Genomic DNA, 18,160 nt, shown 5'->3' on the forward strand with positions numbered 1-18,160 from the left:
AAGGAAAAATATCCTTTCATTTTAAAGGCAACTTACGCATTGTAATAGATTGTTCTAATGAGTAGAAGACTCAATGTCTCTGTATTACATCTGTAACAACCTAAGGATGAATAAAGTAACTAGGAATGAAAATGTTCACTGTATCTTCAAGAAACAGGCACTAGTCTAGATGAGTTTTATGATTTGTACATGATAAAAACACTACCTACACTACTTAATAAAAACAAAATTAAAAATTATGCTTGGACTGAAGATAAAGGTAACTTTTCATTTTTTCTCTTTAGCTATATTAAGCTATTTCTTAAGTATCAGCACTGAATGTTTATTTTTCTTCTTCTGCCTACTTGCATGCCCACGAACCATCAACATCCACCTACTGATACAATGCTTTACTTAACTTACTAAAATACCTACACATTGATGGCATGTTTAAGCACACCTAACAAAAATGCTAAAACAAATCTATTAGAAATTTAAAACATCTTCTATATACATAAAACAAGAATCTATCTCCAAAAGGGTTTCCTTATGTTAATAAATGCTGTAACAGAAGTGATGGAGTATTCTAATTTTCAACAAAATAACTCATTTCATATTTAAAACATAATCTAGATTTACGGATACAAGGCCAGAGGCATAATGGAACATGGTAGGCTCACAACCACTATCTCAGTTAAAAATCAATTTTACTACAAAAGTGGAAAAAAAAAAACTAGATTAGCTATGGGTTTTCTTTAAAGCTGGACAATAAAATTGGGAATACTTGTTCAGGTATGTGGGGCATAATGGAAGGTACAACTAGAATGCAACTGTAAGTAAGAAAGGCAACACCTAATTAAATTACTCTGTAATCTGTCTAGGGATGGGGGAATTAACAAAAGGAAGATGATATGTGTGGGATCTAAAATGAGACTCAATTCTAATTAAATTATATATTTTCCTGAATATTAACTTGTCATATTTTATCAACAATGGCTCTTCCTTTGTTGCTTTGTTAGCTGCATCTTGGTTAACTGCTGTTTGTTATATTATGAAGGATAGGAAATAAAAACTTACATTGAGAAAAGCTGAAGAAGCCACTCTACCAGCTGCTACAATAAAATCCATAATAAGCATTGTGGCACCAGGCAAACCAAGTGAGAAAAATTGAGGTGAGCAGTGCTTGATGATTGTATTGACAATATCCTTAGGAATAAAGAGAGAAGGAGAAAAAAAAAAAATTACAAATGTAATTCTGAGTATCAGCTAATCAATATCCTTAAATACAGATAAGATATGAAATAATAAAACAAGTAATAACTATAAGTGCTTGCCTAATAGGAAAGACTAATTTTAATTCTTCCAAATAATCCATGCTTAGTACATATTTCATCAAAGGAAAGTAAACTTAAAACACTTTTTTTTTTTTAACTGACATCAACCCTGGAGAGTCAGTTAGAAGGCTCTTCACTTCACAGGGTTAAAAATCTAAGGCCCATGTGTTGTAAAACTTAACTGCAGAGTAGTTCCTCCTACCTCCTACTTGCTTCCATGAGACCACTTTGATGTCTGAAGCTGCATGACCTGCTATGTGGCAACTTGGAAAATTCTTTTTTAGAAAAACTGAAGCCCTTTGATGATCGACATCTAGCCTCAAAAATCTAGACTTAGGTATTCTTGAGGGAATATTCTTAACATGGTTATTCATTCATTTTGCCTTTGGAATTTACCATGAGATGAAGTGCACCAGGTTGTATTACTCAATCCAATTTACCTTAAATGAAGCTCTTTATCCATAATTAAGAGTGTAGGGTAAAACACTAATTATTTCAAAGTAACACAAGAAGTTTTTTCACTTTTCAGAAAGATATAAATGAACTGCAAGTGATGTACTGAGTCTTAGAATAGGAAAAAAAACTTCTGATCACTGCATGACTAGCTGAGCAAATCCTAAGTCTTAAGTGCTAGCTATGTGTGTGCTTCATCACTCAATCATGTCCAACTCTTTGTGATCCCATGGACTGTAGCCCGCCAGGCTCCTTTGTCCATGAGGTTTCTCAGGCAAGAATGATGGACTGGGTTGCCACTTCCTTGTCTATGGGATCTTCTGACCCAGGGATCAAATTCGCCATCTCCTGTGTCTCCTGCATTGCAGGTGGATTCCTTACCCGTTGAGCTATAGGGGAAGCCCTAAGCATGCGTGTGTGTGCACTTAGTCATATACTAGGACATTAAAGGAAGATGCTCTCAATGTAAGCAAAGGATGGTTCTTCAAAAACAAACTAGTTGGTATAACACTAGAAGAAACATGCACTTAATAATCAAGTTAATCTCTCAATTACAATAGCTTGTTTTGAAACCATTTTTCAGGATAAATGATGTTATAAATAGGAGAAATCCATAAATAAATCACTCACATAAAGGAATGCTTTTTTTTAAGTCTTGAAAGTCAAGAGTTAAACAGATTCAAGAATCAAAAATAAAGTCATAAAGCAATTTACCTGATCAATATGAAGTAATCCACAATGCATTATATTGTAGAAATGTGTTAGAAAATCTCTATTTGGAGAAACATCTTGTCTTCTTTTCATTGTATTACAAATAAGTTTATAGGCATGTAATTTACCTTGTTTATATTTATCAGTTAACATGGTTGCCTACAATTAAAAGATGTTGTTTTCAATACTCAAAACCAAATACTATTTGTTAAATACTGAAGCAACTGAATACAATAAGCAATATATTCGTTTTCATTTATTCCTGTGTTGGCCCATTTTCTTTATTGAACCAAATATCAGAATTACTAGAATTATCTTTATTACTAAAATTATACAATGTAGGTGTGAATAACTATACACCGTTTCACTTAGGGAAATGCACCAAACATATCAAATAATACCTAAAAGAATCAGTTCCTTAAAAGTACATAGCATACTCTAACAGAAAATTGAGGTTTACATTTCATTTAAATATAATAACATAATTTTCTATATTTTTATTTCAGTAATAAAAGTGATGCATGCTAAATAATAATTTTGCTAGGTCCACTCCTCTCTGCTGCTGCTGAGTCACTTCAGTCGTGTCCGACTCTGTGTGACCCCATAGATGGCAGCCCACCAGGATGCCCTGTCCCTGGGACTTTCCAGGCAAGAACACTGGAGTGGGTTGCCATTTCCTTCTCCAATGCATGAAAGTGAAAAGTGAAAGTGAAATCGCTCAGTCGTGTCCGACCCTCAGCGACCCCATGGACTGCAGCCTTCCAGACTCCTCCATCCATGGGATTTTCCAGGCAAGAGTACTGGAGTGGGGGGCCATTGCCTTCTCCGCCACTCCTCTCTATATAACCCCTAATGGCTAGTTAAAAACTAAGTGCTTTACAGGGAACTATATTCAATATCCTATGATAAACTGTAATGGAAAACTACATGAAAAACAATGTGTCACACACATAACTGAATCACTTTACTATACGGTAGAAATTAACACAACATTGTAAATCAACTATACTTCAATGAAACAAATTTTTAAAATGCAAAACACAAAACAAAATTAAGTGTTCTAGAAGACTACACAACAGTCTTCTCTCTCTCAAATGTTTAAGACTACATACTTATTTACTAAATGCAATTTTTAAGTTAATATTTTATATATTAAACTTACCTTAAAAAGCCAAGGTGTAAGAATTCTCAGTGGAGGAATTAAAACCGGTGGAGAAGGGGAGGTCAGGTTATCAGTTGAAATGCCAAGATTATCTCTAATCTGTAATTTTCAAATAAAACACAACAAATCTATGATATGAAAAGTGTTCTCTTTTCTGGTTTACCTTATCTTAAACCTGAGATCTAGTTCCTACCACCAACTACATATTCAATCATGGTTAAGGCATCAGTCTGTAGTAGGGGACTGGGGAGGCAGTGTTATCTTAGGCTTTTTCTATACTTCTTAATACTTTATATTTCTTTCCTTCTCCCTTTTTAGCTTTTGCTTATTTTTTTTTTTTACCTTAGCTAGATTCTGCCAAAGTTCACATAGGTAATCAAAAACTTGAGCATGTATTTCAGGATCCATAATAGCGTTGACATCTCCCAAAATACCCAGCATCCTTCGCCACATTACAGTAGCAACATCAGCATGCCATCCTGTAAGAGTGCCCCCTGCCATCACACTACAGCATTCAGATGGAAATTCACTGATTTCTATAGAAAAAAATAATATACAAGTGTCAGTAATTTTTCCAGAGAATTGATCAAAAAAATACATAGGAGTCAAATTAATAATCTTAAATATCTACAAAAGTGAATAAGAGAAATGTCAATATGTCTTAGTGTTATTTTTTTCCTGGTAAGGTCAAAACCTCACTAGTTTGTAATTCCTTATTATGACAATATGGGCTTCCCTCAAAGCTCAGCTGGTAAAGAGTCCGCCTGCAATGCGGGAGACCTGGGTTCGATCCCTGGGTTGGGAAGATCTCCTGGAGAAGGGAAAGGATACCCATTCCAGTATTCTAGCCTGGAGAAATCCATGGACTGTATAGTCCATGGAACTGCAAAGAGTCAGATACAACTGAGCGACTTTCACTTTCACTTATTACGACAATAATTACTTCTTCAATAGAGCTTCTATCTAAATTTACCTAAGGAGAAAATGACACAGATACAAGATAGAGAAATTTATGTTTTGAAATAAGGATCTTATTTATAAGTACGTACTCTCTCTTTCATCTAATAGCTATTTCAAGTTACCTCATCAAATGTAACAGCAAATCTCAGGCTGAAGGCAAATCCTGTAGGAAACAAGTCTTCCTAAGCTTGTTTCTTTGTAATTAAAACTTCTAAAGAATAACACTTCTGTATTTCACAATTAAGTCAGGTCTAGCATCAAAAGTCAGAGAAGGCAATGGCACCCCACTCCAGTACTCTTGCCTGGAGAATCCCAGGGACGGAGGAGCCTGGTTGGCTGCTGTCGATGGGGTCGCCCAGAGTTGGACATGACTGAAGTGACTTAGCAGCAGCAGCAGCAAAAGGGATTATCACAATGGCATGAAAAAAACCCATAATCTAAAATCTTCATAATTAAATTTCTTTTATTAATATTGGCATGATTATATATAAGACCTACAGGTAACCTAGGGTCCTAGTCTAATTTCTGTCACTAATTATGTGTTATACTGTGTAAGTTATTCAATAATCTCACTAAGACTACAGCTCATCTGTAAAATAGATGGTTTAGGTAGGTATCATTATAGATCTCCTCCAGCTTAAAAAAAGTCATTATCCTATGCAATGTATATAATGGAAAATGTAAAATCATTAGAAAGTCAGTGAAGGTTTTTCCTGCTTGATAATATCTCAATGTACTGATAATCTACAAAATCATATGTAGTAGACATATATCCTTTATGCTTAATGTTTAACTTTTTCCTCTTTGCATGTAGTGTGCAGTAACTGAGTATATTATTAAAAAGTTACTAAACAATCTTCCATAATAATAAAAACAGGCTTCTAGTGTAAATTCACTAAAATGAAATTTCTTAAAAAAACTAGTTAATCATCACTGTTAACATCTTCTCTGTTCTACAGAACCTTCATAATATAGTGATAAATCAACCGATTTATAACTATGAAGGATATAATTGGAACAACTGAGGATAACTGACTATAGACTAAAATTGTAGTAATACATCAATGTTAAATATCCTGAATGTGGCCCTTATTTTTCAGGAAGTGTATACTTATTCTTAGGACATAGTTGAAGTGTTTAGATGTAAAGAGTCTAATACTTGCTCTTACATGGCTCAGAAAAAAAAGCACAGGTACGGTGGAGGTGGTGGTGGGTGGGTGGGTGTGTGTGTGTGTGTGGGTGTGTGTGTACAGAAAAAGATACAGAAAATATTAACAACTGGTAAATTTATCTGAAAGATTTATGGGCATTCATTTTATTACTCTTGCAACTTTTCTATCAGTTTGAAATTTTTTCCAAATGTTGTGGGAAAAATAAAAACCAAAAAGCCAAAAAACTGCAGGCCAAGAGGAGGAAAGAAAAGGTCAGAAATAATCTATTGATACAAACCAGAAAATGAGGGCTATGTAATTACAGGGTAATTGGGAATTAAGAGTATGAGTACCTTAAAAAAAGCAGGAGGGTGGGGGAGTGGGGAAAGGAAGAAGCAGGGAGGTGGGGAGTGAGGAGAAGAGGAAGCAGGGAGGTGAGGATGGGGAGAGGAGGAAGCAGGGAGGTGGTGATGGGGAGAGGAGGAAGCAGGGAGGTGGAGATAAGAAGAAGAGGAAGCAGGGAGGAGGGGAATGGGGAGAGGAGGAAGCAGGGAGGTGGGGATGGGGAGAGGGGGAAGCAGGGAGGTGGGGATGGGGGAAGGAGGAAGCAGGGAGGTGGGGATGGGGAGAGGAGGAAGCAGGGAGGTGAGGACGGGGACAGGAGAAAGCAGGGAGGTGGAGATAAGAAGAAGAGGAAGCAGGGAGGAGGGGAATGGGGAGAGGAGGAAGCAGGGAGAGGATGGGGAGAGGAGGAAGCAGGGAGGTGGGGATGGGGAGAGGAGGAAGCAGGGAAGAGGGGATGGGGAGAGGAGGAAGCAGGGAGGTGGGGATGGGGAGAGGCGGAAGCAGGGAGGTGGGGATGAGGAGAGGAAGAAGCAGAGAGGAGGGGAATGGGGAGAGGAGGAAGCAGGGAGGAGAGGATGGGGAGAGGAGGAAGCAGGGAGGTGGGGATGGGGAGAGGAGGAAGCAGGGAGGTGGGGATGGGGAGAGGAGGAAGCAGGGAGTGGGGGACTGGGGAGAGGGAGAAGTCATGTGGTTTTAAACTTCTTCCTTTGGCCAAAGAGTAAATTTGCTGCACCACCAATTAAAACTAGTATTTTATATTATTCATTATAAATATTTTATCAACTGTGTCCTTGGAAAAAGTTTTTAGCATATTCCCAAAATGATTTTTTATCCTGATGCTTGTTACTTCATATAGGGCACAGCAAAAATAACTTTTTATTAACTTTCAGTTTCTAAGGCATCCCAGTCACTTTTAAACATTTGCTTAAGCATAAAAATACTTCATTTGGACTGCCTACTTTATAATAAAATATCAAATAACAAAAATCAGCATGTAAATATCTTTAAGGGCAGGGAAAAAAATGTTACAGCAATAAATTTCCCAAAGACAGAACAATTCAAGACTTATAATACTTATATAACATATAAAAAATACATAATCAAATTTAAGATGCATTATTCAAGATCTCCTGACACTAATGCTCCCAAAAGAATAAATGGCAAAGATCTAATTTTTAAATATTGCCTAGGTCATCTGGTGTCTGAAGAACAGAGTGGTGGAGCTTTTCATCGAGCTGTAGATCCTTCTGTTCCATGTGATCTATATTTAGTGTGGAAGGAGAAGGTGTCTGTGACCTGGATCCCAGAGCTGAATGGACTGGAGAGGCACTTTCTGAACCTGTAAATATAATTTCATAAAATTACCATAAAGAGTATATTTAATACCCTCAACCTAAGAGGTAATGCTTAAAAGCCCAATAAAACACAAACTGAAAATATCAAAAGATAAAATAGATTACAAACTGGGTGAAGAATTCAATAAAATCATGATACTGTACAAGATTCATATCTAGCAGTCTCATTCCATGTCTACCTTGGGACTAGTGTGGAATGAGAACTGGATTAGCAGTTACTACTAACAGGGACCATCAGTGAAAGCAAGAATGTCTACTCCCATTCCCGGTCCAGCTACAGAAACTCTGGTACCCACCACTACTTTATTTCATTTACTTCAGGCTTGACACGATTCAGAAGAGAAACTTCCTTATTGCTATATGCCACTACCACTGCTAGCTTCAACATTTTTCATTTAAAAGCATATTTTTGAGAGCCAGCTATGGTTTTGCAAATGTAAGCATTTAATTTTTTTTTAATTGCTGAGTACAATTTCAATGAATACTGAATGAATGCATTACAATTTGATAATTTATTCACTGCTGCTGCTGCTGCTGCTAAGTCGCTTCAGTCGTGTCCGACTCTGTGCAACCCCATAGACGGCAGCCCACCAGGCTCCCCTATCCCTGGGATTCTCCAGACAAGAACACTGGAGTGGGTTGCCATTTCCTTCTCCAATACATGAAAGTGAAAAAATAAAGTGAAGTCACTCAGTCGTGTCCGACTCCTAGCGACCCCATGGACTGCAGCCCACCAGGCCCCTCCGTCCATGGGATTTTCCAGGCAAGAGTACTGGAATGGGTAATTTATTCACTAGTTAATGGATATCTGGACTATTTTCAATTTAGCTTCTATGAATAATGCTGTTATGAATGTTCACATACAAACAACTGAAATAAATACCTAGGGATGCTCATATAGTAAATGTATTGTTTAATTTTAAAAGATATTACCATGCTTTTGCAGTGGCCATATCACTTTGTGCTCCAATTAGTAATGTATTTGCAGGTGCTTCACACTCTGTTTAACATTGGTACTGTCAGGGTTTTTTTTTTTCACTTGAGCTGATTTATTATGTGTATAGTGGTATCTCATGGATTTTATTTATATTCCCTGATTACTAGTAATGTTGAGTATCTTCTCATCTAAATTTATGTTTCAGGACAACTAAAGTAAAAGGTATTATTGTAAAATAAGAACTTTTTCTAGTATTTCTCTTTCAGTAGTAATTTAAATTCTCCAACAATCAAATTGTGGATCCAACCTAACTGGCTCCTGTCTTCCACTCAGCCCTCATTCTGCAGTGGGCAGATATTTCACCTATCATCCATCAAAAGGGCATCAAACTACAGTGGGAACCAGAGTGAATTTGGATAAGACAGTGGAACTCTTGAATATGGGTCACAGGCTGCTCAGGCTTCCTCTGGTCATGGTACTACTCTTGGAATAAAGTGACACCTTTCATGACTCAATTTCTTGGACCCCACGTGTCATATGATTGTCAGGTTTAACCACACATAAAAAGTTGCTGAAATTCATAATTGACTATATAAATACAGAGTATTAGTACAAACAGTTTCTTTTTGGCGGTGTGGTTTATCTTTTCAATAATATTTTACCAAAGAAATCTACAAAAATCTAGGCTTATTCTGAAAATCAATGAAAAAGATAAAGTGCAGTACCCCTTAACATTTTCTGGTTATTTATTTAAAAATTGCTGCAAGAAATGCTCTGGTGCAAACATCTATAAAATTTGCATATGATATTAAGAGTTCATAGAGTTCCCCAAAGCTTATCCATGTGGACTCCAGGTCAAGTGACTCTTAACATAATGTTTTTCTTTTTTATCCTCTCCATTGTTACATAAAGATGAGTGGAAAAAAAAATAACACTTAAATAGTAATAAGTAATAAATAAAATCTATCAAATAAAAGCCTGCAAAAGTTCTTTGGTGGCTTAAAAAAATGCATTTAAGGAATACATTCCCTTGAGTAACTTTACCAGTAACCGTTGCAACATCAGTACAGAAAGCTTGTTGATTAAGACTGCTTGTTTCCGAGTCGATGTGTAGTGTGGTTAGACTAGCCACCTCTTGCTCTTCAGCACTCTGATAATGGCCAGAACCTGAATCCATGTCAGCAGAGGATGCATTCCCAGTATCCGCTCCAAAACCAAAATCTACAGGAAGACGACAAGCTAGTGAACAGACATTCTGATTACATAACAAAAATATTTACGAGAGAGACAGAGCTACTTTATCAAAATAATTAAATATGAACATCCCCCCTAAATCTACTTCATATTTACATACCGTTCAGGCAAGTATAAACAATGTTAACACTTTGAAGTTTATAATTAGAAACAAATTTTTAAAGATCTTCAGAGCCTATTATTAACAAAAATAATGATAAAAGGACAGAAACACAATCATCACTATTCTTATCCATGTTTTCTTGTAGATGGAAATACAGCTAACTGCTTTTCAAGTTTTAGAATCTCTAGAACAGTGATATGTATCATAAAAATGGCACATATGTGGTAAAAGTAATTTTTCTCTTAAAACTCATTTCCAGTCCAAGATTAAAGTAGTATATAATCCATGAGGGCAAGAAATATAATTCTCCAATGAATCTCCCAGCTCTTCATAAACTTAGTTCCCAAGATTTTGACTCTCTTCTTTTAAATGTTGGTATCCTTCACTGACTGCCAAGTAGAATACAGAATTATAGCAGAAAAGCTATATGGTAGTAATACAGCACCAAGTAACATCACTGATGTCACTTTAACATGAAATGATTATTCAAGTAAAGTTCTGGGTAATGTAACATTGAATGTAACTGTACTGAACATACTGAAGCCTTGCCCGTAACTAGATGTTAAGTGTTAGTCACTCAGTCGTGTCTGACTTTTTGCGATCCCAGGGACTAGAGCCCACCTGGCTCTTCTGTCCATGGGATTCTCCAGGCAAAAATACTAGAGTGGGTGGCCATTCCCTTCTCCAGATCTCAACCCAGCAATTGAACCCGGGTCTCCTGCATTGCAGACAGATTTTTTTACTGTCTGAGACACCAGAGAAGCCCCATGACTAGACAGTGGTCCCCCCAAATGACCGCATAAAATAGTCCCTCTCATAAGCATGACTGTCCCTTATTCTAACACCAAGTCCATCCTAATTTTTCTGTCTTCTATGTTTCTGGTCTTAAGATACCATTTGTTTTATGAAAGAAAAGTTTTTTTTTTTTTTTAATGTCTTTAGTTGGCAAAACAAAGTAGTTTCAACTTGAAGTGATTCCCCAAAAATCCTTACAGTTTCACTGAAAATGAAATCAAAATACATGTATAGGAACCAACATTAGAGAGGAAGGTGATGGTATATAATCTATAAGTCAGTCTCGAACAGAAAACAAGTTAACAAAAAACCATATTGCTCAAGCAGTAAAAAGATACTTGCTGTCAAATTTTCGGCCATCATATTGGAAAGCGCTGAAAGAATCCGAATGACTATCTGAGCTGATAAGATCACTGCTCCCTGCACTGGCAGGAGAAGTCCATTCTGAGGGTACACCTGGGTCATCAATAGGACGCATCTGGTTTTGCTTATTTAGAATATCAGGAAGGTCTTTGGGAATTTCGAGGCTACCTGGACTACTTCCTCTTCGTGTCATAGTCTAAAAGAAAAATTTTACCGTTAAAAAAATTGTTTTTAATTCTCATGAAGCATCTGAAATCTTTAGTTTCCAAGATAATCATGATAATAAATAATGAAATTTAGGGCATGAAGCGGGGGGGGGAAGGGACACTAACTGAAGAGTCTACGTTAACTGTATGGAACCAGAGCCTGAAGCACTGCTGGTCTGCCTAAATCAAAGAGTCAAATATCATACGGTGCTGGGCCTGAGATTCTGAAGACCTAAAAGGATCCACGGAGTGAATATTAAGAAATTCAAACGGAAAAAACAGAGGCCAATGGAAGAGGAAGTTCCCTGGTGGTCCAGTGGTTAGGACTTGTGGTTTCCACTGCAGGGGGCCCAGATTCCATCCCTGGTTGGTGAACTAAGATCCTGCAAGCTGTGCAGTGTAGCCAAAATAAAGAAAAATTTAAGAAGAAAGGAAAATGTAATGGAGCTACAGACTTTCTGAAGACAGCAGAAATCCAAGTGAAATAGTTTTCTTTTTTAAAAAAGCAACTCCACATATGTTTATTTATATAATTTCACATATATTTATATTTAAAATTGTGGGAATTGGGCCAGAAGACCTCTACTGTTATCTTTCCTGCTGAGGGCTGGCAGCAGGCCTCAGAGCACCCTAAGAGCAAAGACGAAAAACAAAGAGCTAGCAAGGTAGTGGCTTATAATGCAGTAGCTGAGCAAACAGGTATACCAGTCTTTCACTCTGGTCAAAACTAAAAGGCTGCTTGTTTTATGTCTTTGGATAAGGAATATAAAAATATAATTTAAAAATCTTAATTTAAAAAAAAGGCCTAAATTTGGGGTGAAGGCTGATTGGAATAAAATTATTCACATGGGTATCACACACATATATATGTAAAAGGTATGTATCTTTTAGTTTCTCTACCCTCCTCTCTAAAAACAAATAAATCAAATAACACTTACTGAGGCATTACCACTTCGAAGTCGCTCTGCTATAAACTCATCCATCAGATCAGGAACATTAGCATTGCTGCTGCCAATATCACTATTAAGAGGGGGCAGTTTTGTGCTCATGTCCTCTTTATTGACTAAAAACAAATAAACAACTATATATAGTGAGTAAAGACTTAACTACATTTCCTAAATTTAAAACAAACAAAAACAGCCACAACAAATTACCTATGCCATATCAATTATTTGCCAAACATGCATCTAAGAGTAATTTTTCTCCTTTTAGATTTAAGAATTAGTAAATTGATATGTACTTTATTTAACTAAGCAGATGTTAGTCAATCTTCAGTACAACCTTAAACAGCAAGAAAGCTTACAGATAAGCACTAGCTGGGAGTTAGGTTAATATTGTCTATAAAGAAACTGGTATATTTTTCTTTCTTCCTGTCTCTATGCTTCTATTTGGAGCCTCAATAATTTAGAAATTCATCTTCCCCAAAGAATATTTACAAGGAATATATCCCCTGAATTTTAAGTTTACATATTAATAAGTTAAAATTCTTTGATCTTGACATAATGTTGTTTCTGTTCACTACACTACAAAATCTAATTTTATTGTTTGAAGAAAAAAGATTTTCACAAAGGTTTTTCTATTAAAAAAAGTTACTTTGAATTTTTTAAGACTATACTGTGGTTTACATTAACATAGACGTTTTAAACCTTGGGAAACTGACAGAAAGTAAGATATTTACTTATTTCACTATTATGCCATTGAAAAGGAGATTTCTCCACATCCAAAGGAAATCAACACTGTTAATATTCCTAATGAACTTCAAAGCATTTCAGGTTAAGAAAATATACTGGTCAGGAACTTACTGTGAAATACCATTATCTTTATACTACTTGGCCAGGCTTTGCTAAGCTGTCAAATACTGCCCTCAAGTGGCATTAATGGCTCAGTGCAAGATGCAGCGTTCTGTTAATCATGCTAACAAAACCATGTTAAACAAATAAAATCAAAACCTACCTTACTGCTGAAAGTTAATTTTCTATAACTGTACAGTTATTTTAAATTTGAATCAAGATAAAACAGTTACCATAATCTTGCTTTCTGTAATCTGTCCATAGAGGTTCCATATCTAAATCATGATTGGCTATCATGAAACCTTTATGCACATCTAAAATCTCAGAAAAAAGAAAGTAATGATAAGTGTTTTAAGGATATGACTTGCATTCTATACAAATGAATGCAAAACTAAAAAGCCTACAGCTTATTTGGAAATGGAGTACATGAAAGTAACGAAGCACACCTTGAGGTTTAAGACATAATTTCCTCTTCAATAACAATTAACTAAAAATGGTGGTGTTCACTGTAGGACCCTGATTTCCATTATGTTATATAATGTCAAAATAATTCTCTACAAGAAAAAATAAAACTACATAAATCAGCAGTAAAAATAAATGAAACCAATTATTAAGAGCTGGGATCCTTTTAAATGTAAACTATTGGGGGAGCAAGGGAGAAAGTATTCCAACTCCTCAGTAAACTTAATTTCAAGTTCATGTAGTAAACACTAAAAACATTTGATTTGGATAGCCTTTGGAAGGTCATTAAATTTTCCTGTATCCCCTCTTCTCTATCTTGTTCAGCAGCAAAGAGGTTTAACTAAATGCTTTATAAGGGAAATTAGTAATTTAAATAAACATTTTATGCTGGGAAAAATACAGCTGGGGAAAGGCGCATGCATAACCAAACAGAGAGAAAGCAGTGACCATCCCAAAGCTTTTTGATTGCTTATAGCTTGCTTCAGTTGCATTAAGCCAAACTGGTGCTGTCTTCTCCTTTTGCGCTCTGCACAGTTAGTGCTCACCTGCAGCTTTCCTTCCAAAATAGCCCATTACATGACTGTACAGATCCCTCAGTGGAGCCTCTGGTGGCATTCTGTTCTGCCTCTGTGGGGAAACATTTGCCTTCGGCTTCGAAAGAGCATGGACAACAGTTTTATAAACGCCACCCAGGGAGCCCTGCGGTAGTCCTGCCTCGTGACTTGATGACTTAATAGTACTACGACTACCTAACTGATTAGTTGCAATTCCTTCTTTCTGTAATATGGCGGTGGGAATCTCTGTTGTTTCCTTAATTGTTTCACTGCTTGCTGATGCTGCACTAACTGTATCTAGAGGCCTGTACACACCAGGTTTTACTAGCTCTGCAGCACTGCTGGAGCTGGTGTGGGGGTTGCTGATGTTGCTATTACTACCACTAAAGCCACTGAGCTTCCGCAGTCTCATCTTCCATGGAGCCTCTTTGTTTTCCAGAGGATTATAAAACTGAACTGACTCAGTAGAAGGTCTAAAAGTAACATGAACACTATTTCGCTTTTTAGTAGCAATTTTCATGATTTTGGCTCTGTGAGTTACTGTTTCAGACAAGCTCCTTTTAGTTGGAGAAAGCTTGCTAGTGCTTGTAACATGAGGCATTCTACGGTTAACAGGTGCTTTTAGTGTAGTTTTCTTGGCATGCAAAACATGTGGGACAGTGATTTTTTCATTAATTTGCACACCCTTAACCTTTTCAGCTAGTGTTATATCTATACAGGCATCTAATTCTGTGGCTGTTTGTCTATACAGATGTTTTCTCTTTTCTTTATCACAAGGGCTACCTGAACTAGGTTCCGATGACTGTTTATCATTGTTTAGTTGTTTACATTTTTCAGAAGTTTTTGTTTTCATAAAGCTGTCTAACTGGTTGGGTGCACTAATATTTGTGAAGACAGCGGAGTTTGGTTCTTTTTGAAACTGTATGTTTTCAGGAGTTCCAACAAAAGAGGTGGTATTTTCTGATTTACTTTCCTGGTCTATGTACTCTAATTTATCTGAGGATGATCTTTCATCCTTATTTACTGCAACAGAGATCACTTCCTGTGAAGCTGCATCTTTATCTAACTCGTTTTTACTGTGACTTTCTTGGGTTTCCTTAAAATATTCTTTCAGGGAGGAAAGAAGATCATCATCTCCTTCAAGGTCAATGTACTGGATTTGTTCAAAAGCTGAATCTGCAAGTTCTACTGGATCTATTAAGTGACAGAGATGGTCATATATGCTATCACCAACTTCCAGAGAAGACTCTCTACTATGAGTATCAGTGATGTGGCTCTCAGTGGATCTAGTTATTGAAGAAGCCTCTGTGGAACTCTGCAAGCTTGGTGCATGACGGGATGAACTGTCAATGACAGGCACTGCACCTTTGGCTCGTTCAACAGTGAATGGTTCCAAGATGTCAGAAGTGCTGCTACTTCGAGGCAATGGCTGCTCCTCACTCAAAGCACCAAAAACTTCATTTCCAGTGTCTTCACTTTGCGAAAAATGTCTGACTCTAGTTGGACGAGGAAGTATTTGAGCATCATCAATATCTGTAAAAACAAAGAAAGAAAGAAAGAAAAATTATAGAGTAGAAACTATACAAATACAAAAAAATAAGTATTAATTTCAACCATTTTCTAAGCATATGCTTAAAAATAAAAAATTTTGAGTTTTTTGTAAGCTCAATGAAAGAAAATCTACAAATTTGTTTTTAAATAATGATGGGCACAAGCCAATATAGCATGTAGTATAAATGAATTAGAAAACTACCAGAATACATTTTAAAATGTTAACATGCATAGAACAAACAGTGAGGTGATGAAACATTTGGAAGTGCAATTAAAGATAGAGCTGTGCCAATAAATCAAGCAATTCAAACTTGCTATTCAATTTTTCTTAATAAAGTTTCAGGCAGAAAAAAGTAGATCTTAACACAAAAAAGCTCATCTTAGTATCCCACTACAGAAACTCCATAGGGTCTCATAATTCCTCTGTTTCCTTCTTACCAGGCAAGAAACATCACCTTTTCTTCAAATTTTGCTTATTTGACCACTTACTACACTTGGAAATCTCTATTCTCTTCCTAAAGTTCTCTTTGTCAGGAAACTAGTTATCTGTTCTACTGAGGTATTTTACTTTATTTTATTACACTATTAAAATCTATTTACCCCTACCCTGCAAAATCTATTCACCCTATCAAATAAAATTAATACACTGCTAAAAAAATTCTACTTTTTCATGTTTGACACAAACAGCATTAATTTACTAGGAACCAATCTCCTCTGCCAAACACTGGCCCACTCCATTAGGTAACCATGGAACCCTAAAAACTGCACCTACAGCTTCTTACATTTCTTTTAAAAATTACAGATTTGAGAGTCAAAATGGACATTATAGATTATTTAACTCTCCTACTGAACAAACTGAGTCCTAAAGAGAGGAAACCACTTCTCAAGTTTGAGAAGCAGGCTTAGTGTTCTATGTCATTACATTGTTTTTAGTGCCTGAAGTGATAAGTATATGATAAATTTTCAAAAATATGTACAAAATTGAAAATTACAATATGAAATACTATTTAATTGTAGAGATATATACAAATTAAAACATTTACTACTGATAAAATGTCATGTCTACAAAAACATCTTGGCATTTTACTAAAAGACATGTTCAGAAAAATACCATGAAAAAGGGACAAAGTCAAAAAGTCTGATATTGGTACTCATTAGACTTGTAATGCATAGATTAAAAGTAACAGAACTATAACTGATGAAAATGAGAAGATTTAGATCCAGAGAAAACAGTTACTTGTCCAAGATCACAGATATATTTATTGAAATGGTGCAAGATCTAAAACTTAGGTTTTCTTACTCTAGACTCTGAGAAGTAAGTTTTCTCATTTATAAAATGGGGACAGTAATTCAAAATATTCTTGTGGATCTATGTGAGGGATGAAGAGAGGCTGGTACCTCTGCTATTTCACTGATATCACTTTCTTTGTATGAGATCCAAAAGGAGCCACCTTATACTAAATTCAAATCAAGAGCAGTTTGTGATATACTAAAATTGCACTATATTCCTGAAGATATACACTGAAACTCCCAATACATGTCAAATATAAACTATCTCCTAAAGTTGAAACAACTCTTTATCATTAAGTTGAAGAGAATACTTTAAAAAAATGTTAGCTTTCTTCTTCATACACTTTACTTACAAATTCTTCTAAATGAAAAACAAAGCATTTCCGCAGAAACTTTATGATATATTGTAATACTGTAGCAGATAAGTAATGCATATTTGTGCATCTTGACAAACGCGAAGTATTTTTGGTTTGTGTCCCATAATAGGTCATAAGAACCTCTGCCAAGAGATTATATTCACCATGCACTCCAGTTTCTTCCCACAAAATGTTCTAAAAGGACTCAACAAAGAATAAAGATTACATAATTTTTCTATAAAAATTAAGAATTTTATAGTAGGAATTATTTTTTTAGCTGCAAATTTAAAATCAAAATATTAAAACCTTATTAAAATCTAACGCTGAGATTAGAAAATATATGAACTTCAGGAAAAAAGCTGAATATTAGTATTAATGTCTAGTTTCCTTTATTGATAACCTCATACTTTTTCCATTCTAAAGAAACCAATAAAGATTACTGTGAAGTTCTGTTTTTAGGCATTTCCTCCCAATCCAGTCTTCATGTTGCATGTTAGGAAATTTAGCCATTATTTCAGCTTGTTTTTCCCCTAAACTTTTGTTAGTACATATGAATATCTAAAAAACGTTCAAGTCTAAGAGGGCAAGGGCTTTGAAGAAAATGAAAATATTTTTGTAACAATAATGTACTGTTAGTAAATCTAAGTTTCAAAAAAAAGCTTTCTGAAAGTTATAAGTTTTAAAATACAGTTCTTACCCTGGCATATAACACTAATACTAATCGCATAAAATCAAAGAAGAAAGTAACTGCAGAGAGGAAATCAAAATCAGCATTTGAAATTAAGCAAAATTGCCTCTAACAAGGCTTAAAGTTTAAAGAAATAAAAAAGAATAAAAATAAAAATAAAAAAAAGAAGATAGGAGAAAAAAAAATGAGAATTTCTTTCTTTTTTGCCAAATGATAATTTTTATGAGTAAAATTCTATTTAAAAAAAAAAAGAAATAAACCTGAACCTTATTGAAGATAATGTCTAAATGACAGCTCAATCATACACAGCTGTCCGGTATTCATTGGGGACTGGTGTCCAGGAGCCCCCGTGGAAACTAAA

At 35.6% G+C, this 18,160-nt stretch overlaps 1 protein-coding gene across 7 annotated transcripts in view; it reads right to left on the bottom strand.

Moving 5' to 3' along the window:
• The window catches only part of RALGAPA1 (Ral GTPase activating protein catalytic subunit alpha 1), a 210,700-nt gene that overhangs the window by 92,368 nt on the left and 100,172 nt on the right, over positions 1-18,160 (bottom strand). For 5 of the 7 annotated variants that reach the window (XM_019983417.2, XM_019983419.2, XM_070775459.1 and 2 more), the window contains 9 exons: positions 13,906-15,447; positions 12,047-12,171; positions 10,882-11,098; positions 9,432-9,608; positions 7,282-7,434; positions 3,982-4,175; positions 3,640-3,738; positions 2,481-2,636; positions 1,057-1,185 (listed from right to left, as the gene is read on the bottom strand). In XM_019983417.2, the coding sequence (XP_019838976.2) occupies positions 1,057-1,185; positions 2,481-2,636; positions 3,640-3,738; positions 3,982-4,175; positions 7,282-7,434; positions 9,432-9,608; positions 10,882-11,098; positions 12,047-12,171; positions 13,906-15,447 (2,792 nt within the window). The remainder of the gene's footprint in view (positions 1-1,056; positions 1,186-2,480; positions 2,637-3,639; positions 3,739-3,981; positions 4,176-7,281; positions 7,435-9,431; positions 9,609-10,881; positions 11,099-12,046; positions 12,172-13,905; positions 15,448-18,160) is intronic. The other 2 variants (XM_070775461.1, XM_019983427.2) reach the window with 1 other exon arrangement.

This window comes from Bos indicus, chromosome 21 (genome assembly GCF_029378745.1).
Source record: "Bos indicus isolate NIAB-ARS_2022 breed Sahiwal x Tharparkar chromosome 21, NIAB-ARS_B.indTharparkar_mat_pri_1.0, whole genome shotgun sequence".
In the NCBI taxonomy this organism is placed as follows: domain Eukaryota; kingdom Metazoa; phylum Chordata; class Mammalia; order Artiodactyla; family Bovidae; genus Bos; species Bos indicus.